The 25,052-nt window shown below is 46.5% G+C and overlaps 1 protein-coding gene across 5 annotated transcripts in view; it reads right to left on the bottom strand.

The window, feature by feature from the left end:
- The window catches only part of mio (GATOR complex protein mio), a 547,780-nt gene that overhangs the window by 207,691 nt on the left and 315,037 nt on the right, over nucleotides 1-25,052 (bottom strand). For all 5 annotated transcript variants that reach the window (XM_072286653.1, XM_072286650.1, XM_072286651.1 and 2 more), the window contains one exon: nucleotides 9,956-10,021. In XM_072286653.1, the coding sequence (XP_072142754.1) occupies nucleotides 9,956-10,021 (66 nt within the window). The remainder of the gene's footprint in view (nucleotides 1-9,955; nucleotides 10,022-25,052) is intronic.

Here is a 25,052-nt window from a genome sequence, read left to right as displayed (position 1 = left end):
GGGGTCTGGTCGGACGCCTTGAGGACTAACGACATGGCCAAGAAGCTTGAGCTCTTGGAACCCGAAGTAGCATTTTCCAGGCTTGATGGTGAGGCTGGCAGTATAGATCGCAGCGAGGACACTCTCGAGTCGTGTGAGATGTTCTTCAAGCTGCCCGAGACTACGACGACGTCGTCCAAGTATATGAGGCAGGTTTGCCATTTGGGTTGAGCAAGCATGGTATCCATCATTCGCTGAAAGGTGGCAGGTTCGGAACAGAGACCGAAGGGGAGAACTTTGAACTCATAAAGCCATCAGGTGTCACAAACGCTGTTTTTCCCTGATCCTGTTCATCAACTTCGATTTGCCAATACCCTGATTTAAGATCCAACGAAAAAAAAAACTTGGCATGTTGTAGACGATCCAATGCATCATTGATGTGTGGCAATGGATACGCATCGTGTTTGGTGTCACGGTTCAACTTTCTGTAATCTACACAGAAACGTAATGTATTGTCTTTCTTTCTGACTCACACTACAGGGGAGGCCCACGGGCTGGTGAACGGCTGGATCACGTCGTCTTGGAACATCTCTTTCACCTGATGCTTGATCGCTTCCCTTTCCACTGGAGACACTCTGTAAGGATGCTGACGAACAAAACGTGCGGACTTGTCCGTAATAATGTGGTGCTTTGTGATGGACGTGCACTGCACTTTTGGATGACGTTGAAAAACAGTCTGAAAATTCATTCACGAGACTCAGCAGACGGTCTTTCTGATGGTCTGGCAGAGCAGCGTTAATCTCCAGTGCCGTGTTTGTCTCCTCCTCTTTCTGGTCCTGTCGTCTAGCGCTGTTTGAATTTCATTGTTAACGTGAATCCATTCTTTTAGGCTGGGTAACTCATATTGCTGAGACGATGTGGTTTCTAACAAGGCAATCTCAGTAACATCAGTGATTTCACGAAGAAATGTGATTGCGGTTCCTCGCAGTACATGCCGATACTCGTTGCTAAAGTTTGTTAGCAAAATGACTGAACATTTGTTTCGCACCTGAAGAAATCCTCTGGCTATACAAATGTGGCACTCAAGAAACAGGGACATGTTTGCCTCAGCAATTCCTTCAGCATCGTCTTCCACGTTGCATTGGACAAGGGTAAGCACGCTACTCTTGGGTGGCAACGTGACGTGATCGTCAGCTACGCAAAGCGCGATGTCACGGTCGTTGTCATTACTGTTCGCTATGGCTTGCGCAGTAGCGAAGCTGACTCTAGACTCTTGGAGGTTGATGATGGCACCGTTTACCTGAAGGAAATTCATGCTGAGTATAAGGTCCTTTGAACATTCAGGAAGAATGACGAAGTCACCGATGTACGTGAAGCCCCAAATGTTGGCTCGTGTCGTGCACCGGCCCATTGGAGTTATGAGATGCCCTTCTGCAGTACGAATGTGAGTTCCGGTCCATTGCGTCAAAACTTTGTTCAGTATACACGCGAGATTCTGGCTCATAATAGACATGACCGCACCCGTGTCGATTAACGCCGTGACTTCGTAGTCATCTATAGTAACTGGTACGTCGCAGGATACTGACACGGAACTACACTGCTTTCTCTGCGTCTCAACTACGTCATATCGTGGTCGTCGTAGTAGAGGATCTTCAGCATTAGCAACGTCAGCGACCTCACCTCCGCAGGTCGCCGGACTCAGTTTTCCCGGGAGGCTGGGCTGGGTGAACGACGCCTCATTACTCTCGGCGTGAATAGGGGGCTGGAAGACCTATTTCGGGCGGGTGACCGGGGTTCACGAAATCGTGGGGGCAAACGAGGTCCTGGTGTCTGTGAGGTATGCTTCAATCTCCAGGGGCCGCTCACCATTGTGCGGGCACGGTGCATTCAGTGAAACTCCACGGAGCCCAGCCCGGCGGTAAGGACGTACCCTTAGGAGGTGATCGGCTTCACCGCAATGAAAACACAAGGGCCTCCAGTCTGTGGTGCACCATACATCGCTCTTGCGGGGTGGTCGTGTTTCAGCCATGAATGGCGTGCGACGAGTCCTGAAGTCTCCAGTTGCTTGTTCAACAGCACGCACACCATGAAAGTCCGGGACGTAGCTCACATCGCGAAAAATCGGGGACAACGAACTTCGCGCAGCTTCCGCATACGACATGCGAGGTTGTGGCTGCCGTACCTCATGCTGTGGTGTATCGCTTCGTTCTGGGACTTGGACTGCCTGCCTGATTTCCTCCCGGACGACCTCAGCCAGAGTGAGTCACGGTACCGATACCGGAGCCACCTGAAGCTTTTGGAGCTCTTCTCGAACAACAAGCCTAATGAGCTCCCGCAAGGCGTCGGTATTGTCCAAGGGTATAGCAAGAGGGTCACGCGATAGGGTCGACACGTCGCGATTGTACTGCCTTGTTTGTTGCTGCAGTACCTTTCAGATTGATATGGCTTCCATGAGAAACTCTGCAACGGTCTTTGGTGGGTTGCGTATTAGGCCACCGAATAACTCTTGCTTGACACTGCGTATCAAGTTCCTGACCTTCTTTTCTTCCGGCATGGATGGATCCACGCGTCCGAAAAGTCAGCGCATATCTTCGGCAAACATTGCGACGCTTTCGTTTGGCCGGTGTACTCTCGCCTGAATTGCAGATTCAGCTGACTCCTCGCGATCGAGGCTGGCGTATGTGCTGATTAGCTGCCGTCAGAATTCGTCCCATGACGATAATCATGTCATGTCATTACATAATCATGATAATCGTTCGATCTCTGAGTGGTACATGTACCCAGCACCTCCACCAGAAAAATGTAACGTAGAATGAAGACGGAGTCTTGCAAAATATATGTTTCTCTTTAATGGCGGGCCAGAAGAAGAGCATGCAGCTTACGCACATCATTGTCTTTCGTGGGGCCGACCTTGGCACGCGCCGTCTGCATTGCGAGAGCCCCACATCTTTGTGTCATTATTGTCGCAGCCTAGTAGGAGACAGGAAAGCCAGCGTAGAGGACAAAGCACTTTATCAGAGCAGTCAATGCGACATCGTTGTCATCTCTGTTTTTCAACCCGTGCGCTGCCTCAGCATTGTTTTCATTGCCTGGCACATATCCGTGGCGACCATATACCATATTTACTCGCGTAATTATCACACTTTTTTGTCAAAAAAATTGACACAAATTCAGGGCGGCAATCATTACGCGGGTTAAATTTCCCACGAAAAGAAACATTTTCTTTTTTCATCCTGCATTTGCTGCGGGATGACAAGTAGGCGGCTGCCACTGTCAGTGCAGGACACGAAAACAAAAATGGCGGCCAGCGGAGCAAGCCGAACGCGCCAAACACCATTATTTTTCTTCTCGTGAGTACATTACGTGCATTAAAACCGTTTCTTGCATATCAGTAATGAATAAAATCGTTAATATTGGCAAGTTTGCGACAATGACGTAGCCATGTCCACTTTGAGGGGACAGAAATAGAGATGGGCGTGCTTAGCTGCCAGTGACATAGCAACACATGGTGGGCATGCTGTGGAAACTGCGGTATTTGTCTTCACCACTATACTAATACGACACTTTTCCACTAAGGGTGGGTGAATATCTTAGCTGCGTTAAAAGCATCGGCGTACGAATAGGGTACACTTCTAATGTATCAGTGTAAACGTTGCCACTATCGTTGCCGCTCGCGATTTGTTGCGTGCCCACGAGTGCAGATGAGAAGGATCGAAAGGCGCCCTTTATGTTGTTGTTGTTGACCAAAACCATTAGAAGCCTACAAATAATAAAGCCGAGGCAAATTTGTTGCGTTTCTTTTTTTTTCTTGGGAGTGCGGAAAGTGTGGCATGTGCTTAAGAATGTTGATTTCGTGCACACCGCTTCGTATGCCTTCAAGAGTCGTTTGCATAACATTCGACAGATGGTAAGCGCGATCATCATTAGCTAGACTTGGCACATGACATGTCGCTGCAACAAGTTCAGGGTGTGATCATTACACGGGAAAGAAAGAAAATCGAACTTTGACAACAAAATTCACAGGTGCGATCATTACGCGTGTGCGATAATTATGCAAGTAAATACAGTAATATGCAGAGGACAAAGATAATCATGAATTGCTGGGCAAGGGAATGAGAGTTCAGAATTGCCAGTCAGCCTCTAGAGTCTTGGAAGGAGTAGATTTACCTAGATCAATTACTCACAGGGAACTCTGATCATAAGAAGGAAATTCAAAGAAGAATAAAAATAGGTTGGATTGCATATGGCAGACATTGTCTGCTCCTGACTGGAAGCTTACCATTGTCATTGAAAAGAAGGTGTACAATCAGTGCATCTTACCAGTGCTGCCATATGGGGCAGAAACTTGAAGACTGACAAAGAAGCTCGAAAACAAGTTAAGGACTGCACAAACAGCGATGGAACGAAGAATGCTGGGCATAACATTAAAAAACAAAAAAGAGACTGGTGTGGATTATAGAGCAAAGGGGTATAGCCGATATTCAAATTCGAAGTCATGTAATGTGCAGGTAAGCCCCTGCACATTACATGCACATTGCAGGCTTACGAAAAGGGTTCTACTTAAAATGAGGACGACGCAACAAGCTATGGAAAGAAGAATGACGGGTGTAACATTAAGGGACAAGAAAAGAGCAGATTGGGTGAGGGAACAAACGCGAGTTAATGACATCTTAGTTGAAATCAAGAAAAAGAAATGGGCATGGGCAGAACATGTAATGAGGAGGGAAGATAACCGATGGTCATTAAGGTTTACAGACTGGATTCCAAGGGAAGGGAAGCCTAGCAGGGGGCTGCAGAAAGTCAGGTGGGCGGATGAGATTAAGAAGTTTGCAGGGACAATATGACCACAGTTAGTACATGACTGAGGTAGTTGGAAAAGTATGGGAGAGGCCTGCCCTGCAGTGGGCGTAACCAGGCTGATGATGATGATGATGAATGTACAGGTTAGATAAATGGTGGACGATTATAGTTACAGAATTGGTGGCAAAAGAAGGGAAGTGCAATCGAGGACAGCAGAAGACTAGGTGAGGCGATGAAACTAGGACATTCATGGGTGCCAGTTGCAATTGGTTGGCACAGGACAGGGGTAATTGGAGATTGCAGGGAGAGGCCTTCATCCTGCATTGGACATAAAATAGGCTGATGATGATTATAATGACTGTCTGTGTCATATATGGCATCATAATCTTGTGCAGACGGCAGCGTAAAGGGGCGCTTATGATAGATAGATGTGCACCAGTATCGATGAGGGTGGTTACAAGAACTTCGTCGACTTTTACTTTGAGGAGGCTATGGTGAGTGGGGAGCATCAGTAGAGGATTTGGAGGGAATCATGGCATTGCAGCTTCCCCTCCATAAGCTGCACTATCTAGTTTTCCAGCTGCGAGCATTAAGAGAAGGTTGGCAAGGAAACGTGGCGAGACTGTGGTGAGCAGGTTTGGTGGCGCTGAGGCGACGGAGAACGGGAGAAGTGGCGAACAGGGGGAGTGGTGTCAGAGGTAAGAGGTGCTAGGGAGGATGATGAATAGTAAGTAGCGGAAGAAGTGGCTGTATGGCTTGAAGCAGTAGGGTGCATAGAGATCAGGAATCGACAGTAATAAGCAATGTGCCCGGCCTGATGACAAAGGAAGCAGATGGGCTAATCATCGGGCGTTCTATTCTGTAGGATTGCGGAAGGGTAAAGGAGAGGGATAGGATTGTCGAGCAATGCCTGTGGAATAAGGCGGAGGATCAGGACAAGTCAGTGGGCTCACTGAAGAAAGGCCAAGATTTGCAAACTCCTGCTTGACTACAGCTTGAATGAGGGACACCGATAGCAGAGATGAGGCAGGCATTATAAATACAGGAGGCTGAAAGGGTGCAGGACAGGCGGCTTCAATCTTGCGACAAACAAGGCATGTGACATTGTCACAGGTGGGCAGAAGGCGAATGGCATCACAGGGTGAAATTTGCCCATATTGAGCAGCCTTGTGAACCTCTGGGATATACGGTGGCTCTTGGCTTGTTGAAACTGCCAGCACTCTTTGATGATGGTGTCAACAGTATCAACATTGGTAGAAACTAGCAGGTTAAAAATATCGTTGGCAATGCCTTTCAGTAGATGAAAGACCTCCACGGACTTAGGCAGAAGCCGCAAATCGCTGTTGACATCGGGAGGACAGTTTAGTTTGTTCTCAAGAAAACAATGCAAGAAGACTTTGCCACGAACACTCTCTAGTGCCCCTCAAGTGCCCCTCACCGAGATCCTCAAGTGCATGCTGCCAAAAATGCACTCCGGCAGCTTCGCCATGAAGACCCTCAAGTGCACGCTGCCGAAAATGAGGCACGACAGCTTCTATGCAAGCAACCTCACAGACGCTCAGCCAAAAATGTGGCCTGACATCTTCCCTGCGAAGACCCTTGTGTGCACATAGACACGCAGACACTCACTTGTGAGCAGACGAAAATTAGGCTTTGGAGCTTCGCCATATATGATAGCTGTCAATGTCAACATAGACGTAATAGACAATCTGGTCAATAGTGTGGTTGGAAAACTTGCCCGCACTGAAGCAGATGAGTCGCGACTCTCAAAAAGACTGAGGCTCAGGCTTGACTGTAGTGTCACGGGAAGACTGGTATGGCAAAAGGCAGCCCCGAGTGGGTACCAGTTGAACAAAGCACAGTGACCACAACGTTGGACCACACAGTTGACATAACATGTCACTATACACCGTTTCTCATGGTGCAGGCTAGTGCAACAACCATTCATAAGCATCAGGGTGGCACATATAGTAGTGTTGTTAACAAATACAACACACGTCACCCCCAGAAATTTGTGTACTTTGCACTGAGTTGAGTCCCTTCACTTGATGGCCTTTACATCATGAATGCTGACGACGACTACATGTTTTACCACGCTGCCAAAAACTAAGATCGAGCACTGCGTGACAAATTTCAGACTCAAATCATGTTGAATTGACACAATCATGAAACGTTTCTTTGCACTGCTCGATCATATCAGCCAAACCGATTTGCCATCTGCTCTCTCACCGTACGTTCTCTAGCACACAGGTTTGACGTCATAATGCACAACTACATCTTCATGCAAGTGTCCCTACTCTGTGTTCCGAGAACTGGGATCGTCCGCATGACATCACCAGCTACAGATGTGTCATGTCAGCAAATAGAACTGCGCACTGGGCCTCGGGTGTGGCAATACACGAACTAGGAAATGAGTATGTGCCATTCAAACTCGTAGGAGCACCGGACATAGACTCTGCTGATGTGTGCGCAGCATGCAACTCCAAGGGCATTGTGGTGCCTCAGGTGTGTGTTGCCAGGTGCTAGACACGGGAATATTACGGACTTCTTGTCACATACCTTCATTGCTCAACATGATGTGCCCCTAATTTTTACAGATGATTTCAACATACACACGAAGAATCCACACAACGCCTGGTTTGCACACTGTGTGCAAGAATACTTGGGCATGGAATTTGTGTCAAATACACAATGCAGCTCGTTGCGCAGCAATAATTGTTTGGACTTTTTATTTACAAACATCAAAGTGCTCTTATCGCCCTGCTGCATCCATCTCAACCAACTTTTCTGACCATAAAGCACACATGAGTGTGTTTCAATAAATGCATGCAAGCGTGCAAATAAAAGCATGACTTTCAATGTACTTGCTACTTACAGTTACTGAGTTCAATCAGTTTACAACGGCCTCATAAGGAGACGCTCCTCCAGCTTGCACTGACTGTGCCAACGTTACTAGACTGGCTTCAGTTTTAAGACTCGCCGCCGTTGCGCGGAACCGCCACCCGCCCGCGCCTTCGTGGCGCTACAGTTGCGCCCGGCTTCACTTCCTCACTGGCCGGCTATGCGGGCGGGCCGGACTAAGCACGCGGTGCCGCGCTGGTGGATTCTGTGGTTCGTTGTTGACGGCGAATTTCAGCAAGCATGTCATCTGTGGAACTGTAGCCTTCGCCGAGTTTCTTAATATCAGCAGACGATGCCAACGAGCTGCGTACCTGGTTGCAGATGCCGCTATCAGAACGATGTCGACAGTTCGGCGCACCACTCTTTCTGTGCTCCCAGCAATGCGACGCTTTGCTCGGCGTGAAACAGCGATTCCTCGTGCCGACCGGGAACTCTCTGCGAAATCAACGGCACGCGCTCATGCCACTGCTCCCGCGTTCGTTCTTGTCTTCCACAGCTGGCTGCGTGGCCGTTCATCTTTCCAGCATAGAATTGCACTTCACTTCTGTCGTCGTAATGGGGAGGCCGTGTTTACGGGGGTATGAGCCACTCATGGTCTTACGTAACGGAAAGATATAATTTTGAAGAAATTTAATTTCGAAGAATGTACAAGCGGCAAATTGCAGGCGAAGGCTGCTAACCACGCCGCCGAGCAAACTCGAGACATGGAACGCAAGCGACAACTGCGGACTGCGGGCATACCGTCAGTGACGTCGTTCTCTCCGTCGCAGCCGATTGTGTGTGTAACCTCATAACTGAGAAATACTTTAATGAACACTCGGGATTAACCCAGTGATAAACACAGGGGCCGCACGTTTCAGCTTCGCTGATTTACGATCTTCACGGAATGAAAAATCCGACTTCTTCTTTTTTCTTTTTTTTTTGTTTTTTTTTTTGTTTTTTGTGGCTTGTGCGTACACAGACCATCCTCATCTTTCTTCTTGTAGCGCTTTTTTGGCATGGTGAGAAGCTTCGCTGGGGATGAAGATCATCCTACAATCACGCACTTTGGCCAGATATTCAGGCTCGTGAGCCTAAACTGTGCGAAATGTTAAGACGACAGGAAGAAACACACGACAACTAGAAACGCAGCTTCTGCGCTTCGCTGTATGCGTTTCTTCCTTTCGTGCAGTTTACCTTTCTTTCAGTATTAACGAACTTGCGCGATAAATCTTATTGCTGTAGGTGGATACCGCTTTCTCGTGGTATTACTAATTCGGACAAGGATGAACGCCAGCGAGCGTGAAACACGCGCAAACTGCCCGTCCGCACGAGCTTAAGGCTGTGACGAGGCGTCTGCACTGGAGCCCGATGGAACAGCGCTGCCATCTGGCGGCTGTCACAGAAGTGGCGACAGCGGCTGTAAGCGCGCGGGCGGGGAGTTTTACAACTGAAGCTAGTCTAGTAACGTTGGACTGTGCTGCGTGTGCCGTGCAGGCCTGTGGCCTTTTTGAGAGCAGATGATGCCCCAGGTGCATTTGCACAAATGTGCTCCTGATCATAGATGATAGCTTCCACTTCGCTGCCAACATATTGTGAAGTGGGTTATGGGACTCTAGTGCAATTGGTTAAAGTGTAAAACATAAGCAGACTAACTAGCTTCAACAGTGGAGTACAATGATGGTGCGTGGAGCTAATCTATCTCACAATGGAAACTAATGCAGGATGAAGGACTCTCCCTGCGATCTCCAATTACCCCCGTCTTGTGCTAGCTGATGTTTCGTTAGGAGCGACTTTAAAGGACAGGAAGAGACTGGTGTTAAAGTTGAGGGCATGATTATTACGAGGGGGAAATAAAAATTCATATTTTCAAGAGCAATGTTGGAGGTTCATCTATTATGCAAGTACATTAGTTGGAAACTTCAGCATGTATCAAATATGCAGAAACATTGCACTGGCACAAGCAATAGAAACATGTTTTACAATTCGGACATATGGTAGTGCAATATTGATGCTAAAAAACAGGGGAAAGACAACCAGTCACATGGGAAAACGTATTGTCAAAATTTGATACTAGCATTCTTTTCTACTGCTATGAGCATCAATCACATCAGCCAAAAATTTGCCGTTGAGGTTCTACTGCACACTGAAACCAAATTTAGGCCTCTTTGATAACCATGCTTGAATGTGCTTTAGTTATCTCTGCTGTGTAATGTTTCTGTTTTCAGGGTTGTTTTTGTCTTGACAGCACTGTATCTTCTAGAGTGTGCCAACCATAACATGAAGACATTCTTACCTTTGCGTCGGTGAGGTGAAGGCAGGCAAATGCCACCCTGTCTTCAATAGCCATGTTGCAGTCTTGCTGCAATGAACAAAGGTGACAGGCATCACCACGGTGAGTCTAGGGAAGACTTATTAGTGAAAGAACGACTGGTTGGGCCGCAAAATAAATGTAAACGAAAACACAACTCATAACTTGGATGTAGAATGCAGAGCTACACACAACGCTTGCTACTTCCTAACAGAAAAAAAAAAAACAGTCAGTACATAGGCTAGACTAGTTTAGTCTCAACACTCTGGACATTATAAAATAAATGCAAAAGCTTTCTTTTAAAGTTTTCTTTGGCTACTGCGTACATTTTTTTGTACACTGTATCTTGCCTAAGGGAGAGCAATGCTCAAGCGCCTGGCGACAGCCTTCCTTGCCATTTGCTTCTCCAGCTCTCCATTGCTTACATACCAGATGTACTCGTGTAATGAATGCCCACTTCTTTTCCAAAAAAATGAAGCACAGTAGAGGGTTGCGTTTATTACGCGAGGTAAATTTCGTGAGAACTTCCCAAAACAGCAAAAATGAAAAACTAAGAAGGAAGTGATTTGAAAAAGGCACCTTTGCACTAAAAATACATGTATACCATTTTCAAACACTAATAGCATTATTACTGAACTTCACTCTGCATTGAAACCACCAGACCTGTCGCCCAAGTCGCTGGCCACTTTATCAACATTGTAGTTCCACTACAGCATGTCCTCGCAGCTGCTTCTGGCTGTAGTGCCTCTTTCCACTACTATTTTGCTCGTTAGCATGTCAGGGTTTACCGGCTTCTGATCAGCATTGCCATTTTGTGAGCGGATAAACTCTGTGTCCGGCAGCAGGTGTACGTATAACTCGAATTACAACCCCTCGCACACAGTGAAACCACAAACAAAAAAAATCGCGGAACACTCACAAATTCAACACTATGCCCGACTATGCATGCCCAGTATGCCGACCAAGCAGTGGTCGCCCCTTCTTCACTCACTTTGACTCTTCTTTGTGCCATGCCATGAACAAACAATTGCCGTGAACATGAATTAACATTGACAGCCACTCGAAAACACTGTGGTTAAAATGTCAATGTTCTCCACAAACAGTACTGCTAGGTGTTTATCGACCCCCTCACCATCAACCTGATGTTTCTAATCTCTTAAACAACATATTAAATGAAATTACTTCAAAGCATCTCAATGCTATTATTCTCCTTTTTGGAGACTTTAATTTTCCCAACATTAACTGGCACAATGGCACTGCTTTACTAACAAATCAAACTGAAGTGAGCGACTTTATAGAAGTGTGTTTAAATTACAATTTACCACAGCTAGTACTGGAGCCTGCCAATATTTTAGATCTTATACTAACCAGTCATCCTGAAAGCTTAACATCCCTTACATATCTTCGTGAGATTAGTGATCACAAAGTTATTCATGCTGCCTTCACTTTCGCTCCCTCACCCCACGACATGCACAAGAAGACAATTTGTTTATATGACAAAGGTAACTACGAGGCTAAAAATACTGAATTGAACACATTCTTTTCTACCTTTGCAGATGAATTTAACAACCATTCGATTTATGATAACTGGCTGTTGTTTAAAAACAAACTATGTCAACTAAAGAATCAATTTATTCCTAGGATAACCATTCGATCCAACCGACAAAAACCATGGTTTACAGGATGCTTAAAACGACTAGAAAATAAAAAAGAGCGCCTTTATGGCCACGCTAAAGTTAAGGCAAGCTCAGCTGCATGGAAGAAATATTACGCTGCTGAAGCTGCATACTTAATCGGAATTCACGATGCCAAGCAAGCCTTTTTTCACTATGACCTGCCAAACATTTTACTTACTAATCCAAGAAAATTCTGGCAGGCGATAAACCCCAAAGAAACGTGTCTCAATAATCTTACTAACGAGCTGGGTGAATTGGTGACAGATTTAACCTGCGCTAATATTTTCAACAAGATGTTTTCTTCAGTCTTCAATAATGAAATCGACACAATTCCTCCCCTGCCAACCACAAATATACAATGCAACATGTCAGCCATCACATTCACACTACGCGGGCTCTTATCTGTGATAGAAAATATTAAGTTGTCTTCATCATCTGGCATCAATGAAATTAACTCTAAACTACTAAAAAACATGAAACACATTTCTGCAGAGTTTCTCTATTTATTATTTTCACAGTCGCTTTCCACAGGCACCATGCCAGACGAGTGGAAGATGGGGAAGGTTGCTCCAGTCTACAAATCGGGCAACGAAAATTCTCCCCTAAATTACCGCCCCATCTCATTGACAAGTGTTCCCTGCAAGATCATGGAGCATGTAACCTACTCTCATATTATGAACTTTCCAGACGCTAACAACTTCTTACATCCTTCACAGCACGGGTTCCGCAGGGGCCGTTCTTGCGAGACCCAGCTTGCACTATTTCTTCATGATATCCATGCTAATTTTGATCGTAACATACAAACAGACGCCATATTTTTGGATTATGCAAAAGCGTTTGACAAAATGGCTCATCAACGCCTATTACTGAAAATTTCTCGTTTGCATTTGCATCCTGATATCCTAAAATGGCTTGAGCAATTTTCAACTAACCGCTCACAGTAGGTCTCATTTAATAACCACACTTCAAACATTACACTCGTCACATCAGGCATACCACATGGGTCCGTCCTTGGCCCCCTTCTTTTCTTAGTTTACATTAATGACTTACCCTTGCATGTGTCCTGCCATATCCGTATGTTTGCCGATGACTGCATTATTTACCGTGCAGTCAATGCCATCACTGGCTAAATGACTCTTCAATCTGACCTTACCCGGGTACAAGAATGGTGTGATGTTTGGCTGATGACACTCAACTCTAATAAATGCAAACTTGTCTCATTTACCCATCATCATCACCCTCTTCACTTTTCTTATCGGATTGGTGACGTCACCGTGGAATCAGTGGAATCCTACAAATACCTAGGTACCACCTTGACTAATGATCTAACCTGGAATGCACACGTTACTAATGTTATTTCATTGGCTAACAAAACATTGGGATTTCTAAGACGTCACCTTCGCCACGCTCCATTGCATGTAAAACTGTTAGCCTATAGATCATTGGTAAAAACGAAACTCGAATATGCATCTGCCATCTGGGATCCGCATCAAGCATATGTCCTCAAGCATATGACATCAAGCATATGTCGCCGATGTCCTCGAGGCAGTTCAAAATCGCGTCACCAGGTATATTCATTCCACATACTCTTACAACATCAGCATATCATCTTTAAAAAAAGAATCTTCCTTATCGCTTCTATCCCTTCTTCGCCGCATTGTCACCCTTTCCCTCAACAGGTTCTACTATTCGATGCTTAATCGACCACCATACATTGTTCCTCCAACACGCCGGTAACGATGCATTGGCCATCCCCACAAGGTAGCACAACCACATTCACGCACAAATACATTTTAAGCCTCATTTTTCTACCGAGCATCTAAAGACTGGAATAGCCTTCCTCATCAAATCGCTGCCATCACCTGCTCTTTACAATTTGTTCAAGATGTAACAACTTTTTATCTACAGAATTGAATGCATTATAACACTTGTTTGTATATGTTGTAATCCCACCCCTTATGTAATACCCCTACTACGGGGTCTTTGAGGAAATAAAATGAAATGAAATGAAATGTGCATCACGCGCTCTCCTCTTCCACCGGAGTATAGTGGTAAAGTTGCTGTTGCAGAGAGCAGTTGCGAGTTTTTTACTCTCTCGAGTCTGCGAGGTGCCTTTGCACAGGCACAGGTGGCAAGCATGCATTAAGAGCATGCATTGTGGTCACTCTTTCTGCATTCTTGCTGCCAGTGTTCTGTTGTCATGGCTTTGCCATCAGCTTTTCCGTTATCAAACCCGCCGCCCCTGCTGGTGTGCAGCTCCACGGATATGCAGCCTGCACGTGTTAGCTATAGAGTTTCGTTTCTGTGATTTCAGCTTTCTTCATGTGGCATTATTATTTTCTACAGAGCACCGAGCATTGAGACTAAATGCACTTGCTCTAAACAGATGAGCGAGAGTAAAAGATTCTAGTCTCCCCAAAAGACCACAGCATGACAGTTTATTTCAGGACTGCACAGGGTGCAATTCATAAGAGGGGCAACAAAAATTCAAACTTCCAAGAGCATTGTTGGGGGTGCATCTATTATGCGAGCACATATGGTATATAAAAAGCAATTCGGATAGGGTTTTGAAATTTCCGTTAATAAGTAGGGTACAAAATGGGTACCAAGAGAAGGGAAGTGCCGTAGAGGACGGCAGAAGACTAGGGGTGCGCAAATACCCTCAAACCCACTTAAAACGGCCCCAAATATAACAACATATCAGTTATAGCAACCACATTTCAGTGCATTTATGGTTTTTCCGGCCATGCCCATCGAAATTGCTTCCAGATCTAACGTACATTTTTAAAATCACCTTATTGTTACAACGAACACTTCGAACCCGGTCACTATAAAAAGAGGGCATACACGAAGTACCATAGCATGGAAGCGTGATGAAAAAGCATAACAGCAGCATGCGCCTTATTCCAGTCAAACCACAATGATTATACTGTCACGTTGTAGTGATGAAGAAAAGAACTGCAAAACAGTGAATGACGATAATTGTGTTTTATTAGGCGAACCTGTGCCCACAAAAGCAAGTTACACTCAAAGCACAATAATAGCAGCGAACACAGTCGATGATCATTGAAATATTGTCACGCGAACGAAGGATTAAGAACTGGAGACTATTTACAAAGTATATTTAGAAAGAATAACTGCAGCGCTGGCCAGTTCAGTCGACAGCTCAAGAGCCAGAGAGCATTCGTCGTCTTCGTCCGGGCACCCACGTGCATCGTCCACAAGAAACATGCAATATGCATGTATCATTACCTCCGGCGGCAGAAGCACCGTCCCGGTGCGTCTAAATATAGGTGACAACCGGAAAGTAATATGGTTTGAGGCATGCAACATGCACAACGTCAGTGGAATTCGGGGCAGATGAGGCACTGGTACCGACTGGAGCGATTTCATACGTAACTGGAGTCATGGCACGCAGCACTCGACATGGGCCAAGACGGGAGTTTTTCTGACAGGCCAACATGATGAGTCGGGGACCACAGGAGTACCAGAGATCCAGGCGAAAAGTTGCGAAAAGTTGCGAAAAGCTGTGGCGGATGACAATGCAGCGGATGGCAACCCACAATGTGGGTTTTCGGCTGAACAGCAGAAAGGACGGGGAATAACCGGCAGTGTCGTGAAGTGAAGAATTATATGCAAAAGTTACATAAAGTGGGGCAAGGTCCCAATCAGTATGGTCGGACGAGACATACTTTGCATGCATGTCTGTTAGGGTGCGATTCAGACACTTGGTGAGACCATTAGTCTGAGGATGGTAAGACGTAGTCAGCTTGTGCTTGGTGGAGCAGGGCTGCAGGATATCGGCTATGACTTGAGAAAGAAATGTCTGACCACGGTCTGTGAGCAGTTGGTGTGGAGCACCATGCTGCAGAATCATGTCCCGTAAAAGAAAATCGGCGACATCTGTGGCGCAGCTTGTTAGAAGCGCTCTAGTGATGGCGTAGCGCATGGCGTAATCTGTCGTCACAGAGACCCACTTTTTGCCAGATGTGGATAGTGGGAAAGGGCCAATTAAGTTCAAGCCAACGCGAAAGAACGGCTCCGAAGGAATGTCAAGCGGTTGAAGGCACCCGGCAGGGAGCGTTGATGGTGTTTTTCGACGCTGGCATTTTTTTCATGCCGCAACGTATTTTCGGACGAAGCGCGCAAGGCCTGGTTAAAAGAAGCGTTGGCGGATCCGGTCGTAGGTGTAGGAGACGCCAAGATGACCTGCCGTTGGTAAATCATGAAGTTCTTGGAGAACAGCTGACCGGAAGTGCTTAGGAATGACGAGGAGTTGGGCAGGATCGTCGGGCCGTACATTGTGGCGGTATAATACACTGTCCCAGAGAACAAACAGGTGAAGGGATGAATCAGAAGGCGAAGATTCCAAGCCATCAATGATGGAGCAAAAAGTGGCATCACGGCGTTACTCGCTGGCAACGTGCAGCAGCTGAGAAAAGAAGAAAACGCAAGCATAGGTATCGGGGTCAGGGTCAGCGGGTGGTTCATTCAATGGATCGTGTGATAAACAGTCTGCATCTTGATGCAATCAGCCAGACTTGTACACTACTGCATAGGAATATTCTTGCAGCCGCAGAGCCCAGCGACCAAGCCGGCCGATAGGATTCTTGAGCGAGGAAAGCCAGCAGAGCAAATGGTGGTCCGTGATTACAGAGAAATGCATGCCATACAAGTACGGGCGGAATTTGGAAACTGCCCAGACGAGAACGAGGCATTCATGATCTGTAATTGAATAGTTGTGCTTCGCTGCTGTGAGGAGGCGGCTAGCATATGCGATAACACTATCTTGACCCTGTTGGTGCTGGGCGAAGACAGCTTTGATATTGTGACCACTGGCATCGTACGCACCCCTGTAGGAGAGGATGGGTCAAAGTGGGTCAATATAAGTGGTGTGGTGAGAATGTTGGTGAGGTGGGCAAAGGCAGCAGTTTGAGCAGGGCCCCATATAAACAGCACGTCCTTCTTCAGAAGATCAGTACGAGGTCGGGCAATCAATGGGAGTCTTTACCGAAGCGTCGGAAGTAGGAGCAGAGTCCTACAAAACTTCGGATGTCTTTGACAGACTGAGGTACAGGAAAAGACGTGACAGCAAGAATTTCCTCCGGGTCTAGTTGAACACCGGAAGCGTCGATGAAGTGGCCCAGCACTGTAATCTGCCGACAACTGAAGTGACACTTCGAGGAATTTTGTTGGAGCCCAGCCTCGCGGAAGACTTGAAGAACAGCTGATAAGCGTTCAAGGTGCGTCTCAAATGTAGGCGAAAATATGAGAATGTCGTCTGGGTAGCAGAGGCATTGACCATTTGAACCCTTGAAGCAATGAGTCCATCATATGTTCGAACGTTGGTGGGGCGTTGCATAGACCGAATGGCATAAGTTTGAATAGATACAGACCATCAGGAGTGACGAACGCGGTCTTCTCTTGGTCTTTTTCATCCACAGAAATCTGCCAAAGACCAGACCGCAGGTCTATTGATGAAAAGTAGTTAGCACCGTGGAGACAATCGAGGGCATCGTCAAAGTGAGGCAACGGCTAGATGTCTTTCTTGGTAATGCGGTTTAGATTATGATAATCTATGCAGAAACGCCATGTGCCATCTTGCTTTTTAACAAGCACCACGGGTGACGCCCAAGGGCTCGACGAAGGTTCAACAATGCCTTTGGCAAGCATGTTGTTCACTTCCTCTTGAATAACCTTACGCTCTTAAACAGAAACTCTATACGGTCGGCAAGAAATAAAACTGGCATCACCATTATTTATGTGATGCTTAACAATTGAAGTCTGACCCAATTGGTGATTGCTGAGGTCGAAGATGTCATCGGAAATCATGGGACGAAATGTTGCGTCAGGGCAAATAGCATCTTGTTGACATGGTTAAGAATCTAAACAGACGTCTACAGAAAATATTGTGACGTGTTCATCTCCGATAGCATGGAGCATTGCAACCGATATGCATTTGGGAAGAACTTCCTTCGTCAGGCCAAAATTGACGATGGGGAGGCATGTCCGGCTATCGGCGACGGTGACGAAGGGAGTGGGGCATGGTGATATTGCGCATCGAAAGGACATCAGGAACAGGTGCGGCGACATAATCACCATAGGGCACAGGAAAAGATGACAGCAAATCGACGAAAGTCAAGGCTTTAGGCGGTAGGTGGACGAAGGCGGTCGTACTAACATTGTTTGGCAGTTTGGCACAAATATGCGCGAGGAGAGTAAGTTCGAGGCAAAGGGTAACGGCAGAACAGTCGATGAAAGCTGAATGCACCGTAAGAAAGTCGAGTACGACGATTAGGTCATGGGGACAATTGGTAAGCACTGTAAAAAAAAACAGGAACGTGCCGTTTGGCTATACTTATACGGGAAGTACACATTCCAGTGATGTCAACAGTGCTGCCATTGGCCACGCGTACGGCTCGAGTAGTAGAAGGCGTGAGAACCTTCCTCAGTTGACGACGGAGGTTAGAAATCATTATGCACACCTGCGCTCCAGTGTCTATTAACGCCGTCAATGGGATACTGTCGACGTGAAAATCAAGTAAAGTTATGGTTCGGTGGGAGCATCAATGGAGGATTTCAACACGACGAAAATAATTCAGTACTACCTGCAGGAGCTGCATGGTCTAGTTTTCCATTCGGGAGGGTCCATAATTGGTCAGCGACGAATAGCGGTGTGGCTGTGGCGACGGCGAGCGAGCGAGCACAACGACTGTCATCGACGGATACGCCTGAGGTAGGAGGCATACGGCAAGATGAGTAACGGCATGGGTCGGTATACGCGCGAGGAGATGGGGAAGAGAAGCTTGCCTACGGTGGCGTCCAGGAGGTGTGGCAGTGGCAAGCGACATGGCCAATGCAGAGGCAACAGAAGCAAATGGGCTTGTCGTCCAGAGTTCTCCACTCGATGGGTTGCGGTATCTGGGAGGGGAATACAGATCACCGTGAGGCGTAGCAGTCGGCACCAGTTGAGCGTTAGGTCGGGAGACAAAGCAGGCAGCAAAAAAACCTAGGTTTACAAATTCTTCCCGCACAGACTGCCTGAATGAGAGTGATTGCTGGGGCTAGCCACTCAATGGGGGGGTCAAGTGGGCGTAGATGGAACGGCACAGGACTTGTGGCCTCGAGCTCGTGGCGAACAATATGTGTGACATGCTCATTTAAAGGTGGTGAAGCGCTATGGTCGACGCAAGACGACGTTGCAGCCGTGTTAGGGAGCCGGGAGAACTGCGGAATGACGAGGCGGCTTTTGGCGAGTTCAAAGCGGTGGCATTCCTTGACAATGACATCGATGGTGGACACATTGTTGAAGTCAAACAAGTTGAACGCATCTTCCGCAATCCTTTTGAGTACGCGGCTGACTTTCTCAACCTCGGCCATCTTAACGTAGACTTTCTGGCAAAGAGCGAGCACGTTTTGAATGTCCAAGACATACGATTCAGTAGAAGACTCAACTCGGGTATGAAGCTCTTTTATAGCAGCCAGCTGCCGACTGGTGGGATTTCCAAAGTCACTGAGCCTATCCTTGAAAGCATCCCAGCTAGAGGTATTTTCCTCATGTGTCCGGAACCAGACACGAGGAGTAATGCACAAGTAGAATAGGACATTTGCTAGCATAATGGTAGGGTCCCAGCGGTTGTTTTGGCTAACATGCTCATACATCATCATCATCAGCAGCCTGATTACGGCCACTGCAGGGCAAAGGCCTCTCCCATACTTCTCCAACTACCCCGGTCATGTACTAATTGTGGCCATGTTGACCCTCCAAACTTCCTAATCTCATCTGCCCACCTAACTTTCTGTCGCCCCCTGCTACGCTTCCCTTCCCTTGGAATCCAGTCCATAACCCTTAATGACCATCAGTTATCTTCCCTCCTCATTACATGTCCTGCCCATGGCCATTTCTTTTTCTTGATTTCAACTAAGATGTCATTAACGCGCGTTTGTTCCCTCACCCAATCTGCTCTTTTCTTATCCCTTAACGTTACACCTATCATTCTTCTTTCCATAGCTCGTTGCGTCATCCTCAATTTAAGTAGAACCCTTTTCGTAAGCCTCCAGGTTTCTGCCCCGTACTTGAGTACTGGTAAGACACAGCTGTTATACACTTTTCTCTTGAGGGATAATGGCAACCTGCTGTTCATGATCTGCGAATGCCTGCCAAACGCACCCCAGCCCATTCTTATTCTTCTGATTATTTCAGTCTAATGATCTGGATCAGCAGTCACTACCTGTCCTAAGTAGATGTATTCTCTTACCACTTCCAGTGCCTCGCTACCTATCGTAAACTGCTGTTCCCTTCCGAGACTGTTAAACATTACTTTAGTTTTCTGCAGATTCATTTTTAGTCCCACCCTTCTGCTCTGCCTCTCCAGATCAGTGAGCATGCATTGCAGTTGGTTCCCTGAGTTACTAAGCAAGGCAATATCATCAGCAAAGCGCAAGTTACTAAGGTATTCTCCATTTACTCTTATCCCCAATTCTTCCCAATCCAGGTCTCTGAATACCTCCTGTAAACACGCTGTGAATAGCATTGGAGAGATCGTATCTCCCTGCCTGACGCCTTTCTTTATTGGGATTTTGTTGCTTCCTTTATGGAGGAGTACAGTGGCTGTGGAGCCGCTATAGATATCTTTCAGCATTTTTACATACGGCTCGTCTACACCCTGATTCCGCAATGCCTTTATGACTGCTGAGGTTTCGACTGAATCAAACGCTTTCTCGTAATCAATGAAAGCTATATATAATGGTTGGTTATATTCCGCACATTTCTCTATCACCTGATTGATAGTGTGAATATGATCTATTGTTGAGTAGCCTTTACAGAATCCTGCCTGGTCCTTTGGTTGACGGAAGTCTAAGGTGTTCCGGATTCTATTTGCAATTACCTTAGTAAATACTTTGTAGGCAACGGACAGTAAGCTGATCGGTCTATAATTTTTCAAGTCTTTGGCGTCGCCTTTCTTATAGATTAGGATTATGTTAGCGTTCTTCCAAGATTCCGGTACGTTCGAGGTCTTGAGGCATTGTGTATACAGGGTGGCCAGTTTTTCTAGAACAATCTGCCCACCATCCTTCAGCAAATCTGCAGTTACCTGATCCTCCCCAGCTGCCTTCCCCCTTTGCATAGCTCCCAAGGCTTTCTTTACTTCTTCCGGCGTTACTTCTGGGATATTGAATTCCTCTAGATTATTCTCTCTTCCATTATCATCGTGGATGCCACTCGTACTGTATAAATCTCTATAGAACTCCTCAGCCACTTGAACTATCTCATCCATATTAGTAATGATATTGCCGGCTTTGTCTCTTAACGCATACATCTGATTCTTGCCAATTCCTAGTTTCTTCTTCACTGCTTTTAGGCTTCCTCCGTTCCTGAGAGCTTGTTCAATTCTATCCATATTATACTTCCTTATGTCAGCTGTCTTACGCTTGTTGATTCACTTCGAAAGTTCTGCCAGTTCTATTATAGCTGTAGGGTTAGAGGCTTTCATACATTGGCGTTTCTTGATCAGATCTTTCGTCTCCTGCTATAGCTTACTGGCATCCTGTCTAACGGAGTTACCACCGACTTCTATTGCACACTCCTTAATGATGCCCGTAAGCTTGTCGTTCATTGTTTTAACACTAAGGTCCTCTTGCTGAGTTAAAGCCGAATACCTGTTCTGGAGCTTGATGTGGAATTCCTCTATTTTCCCTCTTAGCGCTAACTCATTGATCAGCTTCTTATGTACCAGTTTCTTCCGTTCCCTCCTCAGGTCTAGGCTAATTGGAGTTCTTACCATCCTGTGGTCACTGCAGCGCACTTTGCCTAGCACGTCCACATCTTGTATGATGCCAGGGTTAGCGCAGAGTATGAAATCTATTTCATTTCTAGTCTCGCCGTTCGGGCTCCTCCATGTCCACTTTCGGCTATTCCGCTTGCGGAAGAAGGTATTCATTATCCGCATATTATTCTGTTCTGCAAACTCTACTAATAACTCTCCCCTGCTATTCCTAGTGCCTATGCCATATTCCCCCACTGCCTTGTCTCCAGCATGCTTCTTGCCTACCTTGGCATTGAAATCGCCCATCAGTATAGTGTATTTTGTTTTCCCTCTACCCATCGCCGATTCCACGTCTTCATAGAAGACGTGGAAGACGTGGACGTGGAGTGCAGCGGTGGCGTAGAGGTAGAACACCCGCCTCGCGTGCAAGAGGTCCGTGGTTCGAATCCCGGTGCCGTCAATTTTCCACCGGATTAAAAAAAAAAAAAAATCGCGTGTTGATAAAATTGCAGAAACAGGCCTGGAGTGCGGCCTGATCCCGGTGACCAGAACCGGTAACGCACTCCCTCACCAGAGCAGGATTAGCCACCCTGGTGCAGTACTTGGCCACAACCTCCTATATGAACACAACAATCAAACCCCGGCCATCAGTCCCCAGCAGCTGCGAAGCAACTGACCACGGCGGCGGTCAGACCTGCGACCCTGCAGAGGGTGCTAAGAATCACCGGCTCCGGACAGGCCGCCATTGGAATATGAACCTGGCAACGTTTAACGTTAGAACGTTATCTAGTGAGGCGTGTCTAGCAGTGCTATTGGAGGAATTAGAGGGCAGTAAATGGGATATAATAGGACTCAGTGAAGCTAGGAGGCCAAAAGAAGCATATACAGTGTTAAGAAGCGGGCACGTCCTGTGCTACCGGGGCTTAGCGGAGAGACGAGAACAAGGAGTCGGATTCCTGATTAATAAGAATATAGCTGGTAACATACAGGAATTCTATAGCATTAACGAGAGGGTGGCATGTGTTGTTGTGAAACTTAATATGAGGTACAAAATGAAGGTTGTACAGGTCTACGCCCCTACATCCAGTCATGATGACCAGGAAGTCGAAAAAAAAACAAAAAAACATGCTCATACAGGCTGAGCCAATCCTAAACGCCGAGATTATCTTGGCCGGACAATATGTCAGGATCACAGGGATTGGTAATCATAAAGTATGTTATTGTCGGCGACGCTAGAGTAGAAGCAGACGAGGTGTCGTCACCTGGAGCCACGGCAGAAAGCAGGAAGGTGTGGCCACTGCGGACCTCCGTGACGAGGACGGAGAATGGCACCCTGTACCAAAATGTTACGTGAATGAAGGATTAAGAAATGGAGACTATTTACAAAGTATATTTACAAAGGTTAACTGCAGTGCTGGTGAGTTTGGCCAACAGCTCGAGAGTCAGAGAGCATTCGTCGTTTTCGTTGGGGCGCCCGCGTGCATCGTCCACAAGAAACACGCAATAGGTATGTATCAATATGACCTGTGGGGCAAGTGCGCCAGCTTTTATACATGAGTCATCGAAGTTTACAGAATAATTGCTCGTGCCCACGTCTTCCAGAATGTACTACACAATTCACGTCACACATACAATCAGATTACACATGGTTCGATGACAACATACAATTGATAGAACCTTCGATAACATTCCAGAAACTTAGATAGATGCAGGCACTGAGCGATAATGTTTAACCTTTGTTAGCCAGTGAAAAAGTGTTCACCCGAGAAAGATAAACAAGTACACATGTCAATGGTCCCCTCCTAAAAAGCATCATCCTGATGCTACAAACACAAGAGGAGAATCAAAATACAAAAGCACAGCTACCAAAAAAAAGTAAAACAGAAACAAAGCCCTAAACTTTGTTAGCATACCTGACATGACACAACATGGACTATTTCAGGTTGTGGGCGGTGCACTGCGATAGTGAAATGCCACCTGGAACGACCGCATAATCCAGTGCACCAATTCATCAGATGATCGTGTAGAGCCTGAAGTAGCGTCGTAGAAGTCTCTCACAAAGACCTCGTAGGCGTATTGGGGTGCAAACCCAAACACTGTCGCTCGGCTGGTACTCCACGTTTCGCAGTCGGAGATTGTAGTGCTTTCTGTCATCCTCAGCTGATTCTTGATGTGCAGGTGGGCGAACTGTCGGGCTTCCTTGGTGCGATGGAGATAGGCGGCGACATCAAGCTTCTCTTCATCAGTGACATGCGGTAGCATGGCCTCGAAAGTCGTCATCAAGTTCCTTCCACAAACCACCTTGAAGGGCATGATCTGCATTGTTTCTTGCAAGGCCATGTTATAAGTGAAGTATAAGGTAGCAGGTATAAGTGAAAGTTACGTACGGAAAGATCGCATCCCACGTCTTGTGAGGTCAACTTTTGTTCTGCAGCCCAATTGCGTGCTCAGAAGCAGCCTTTAAATAAGGCACTCACAGTAGGCCCCCTTGATGCTCTGGATGACCCCTTGGTCATGACCCCTTGGCCATCCTGGATGACCCCTTGGATGACCCCTTGGTTGAATGATGGAGGTGCAGTTTGGTGAGAAAAACTTTAACTGCATGTCTTCCAGCTCGGCGACCTCTATGATGTGGGTGGAACAATTACCTAAAAGTAGACAAACCTTTCGGCCTTGCCTGTCCGTGTACTGGTTGAAGGCTTCGCTTTCCTTTGAAGCAGAGTGGTTTGGTACTTTTTCCGATGAACAAAAGCAGCCGCTTGTCTGAACTGTCCACATTAGCGCACAGGAGCACAGTTTTTCTCTTTTTACTGTGCTTTTTACAGTGCAGCCCCTTAAAATCCAGGGTCCTGGTGGGCAGCATCTCGTACAAGAGCTTGGTCTTGTCGGCGTTATAATTATTCGATGGTCTTTCAGGATGCCTGTGAGGCTGGCTGACATCCAAGCAGTGGCGCCGTCACTATTAGACGAAACGACTTCACCGCACAAAACCTTGCCGATGATGCTGTGGCATGACTTGAATCTGTTCAGCCAACCTACACTGGCCCTAAAGTAATCTATTCCTGGTATGCAGGCATAATCCAGCGCTTTTTGCCGCACAATATCGCCGCTAAGGGCGATTTTCTTGACCTGTGTCCCCACGAACCAGGTGTAAACTGCCTTGTCCGAGGCCTCGTGCACCAGCTGAGTCCCTTGTGCTTCGCTCATGTCCCTTAAGCTAGCACTTCTGCTATAGCATCCTTGCATTTCAATATTGTGAAAAAAGAGCTAGCTGGAATTCAAAATTCATCTGCAATGACTGATTTTTTTCTTTCCAGCTTCAGCCTGGCAATAACTCCAGCCTTCTCTTCTAGTGACAAAAACTTGTTTCTTAGTCAGCTGTGACATCCTTCAGCTGACGATTGAACAGCTTTGAGAGACAATGACCAAATGGCATGCAATTGTTCATTGTCAAGCGTGCATCATCCAAATGCCTCGTCGCACCCTGCCGGGATTTGACGTCGCAACTGCTACTTCGTATAGTAATTGGTGTTGTATACTGGAGCCATTTTCACGAAACTTTGTCGAAAATTAATGATGAGGAATATTATAAAAATACAATTATTGCGTGTATGTTACTCGTATGCGCATCATTTTCCT

The sequence above is a fragment of the Dermacentor andersoni genome, chromosome 2, assembly GCF_023375885.2.
Source record: "Dermacentor andersoni chromosome 2, qqDerAnde1_hic_scaffold, whole genome shotgun sequence".
NCBI lineage: Eukaryota > Metazoa > Arthropoda > Arachnida > Ixodida > Ixodidae > Dermacentor > Dermacentor andersoni.
This window is presented reverse-complemented; position numbering and strand designations above follow the sequence as displayed.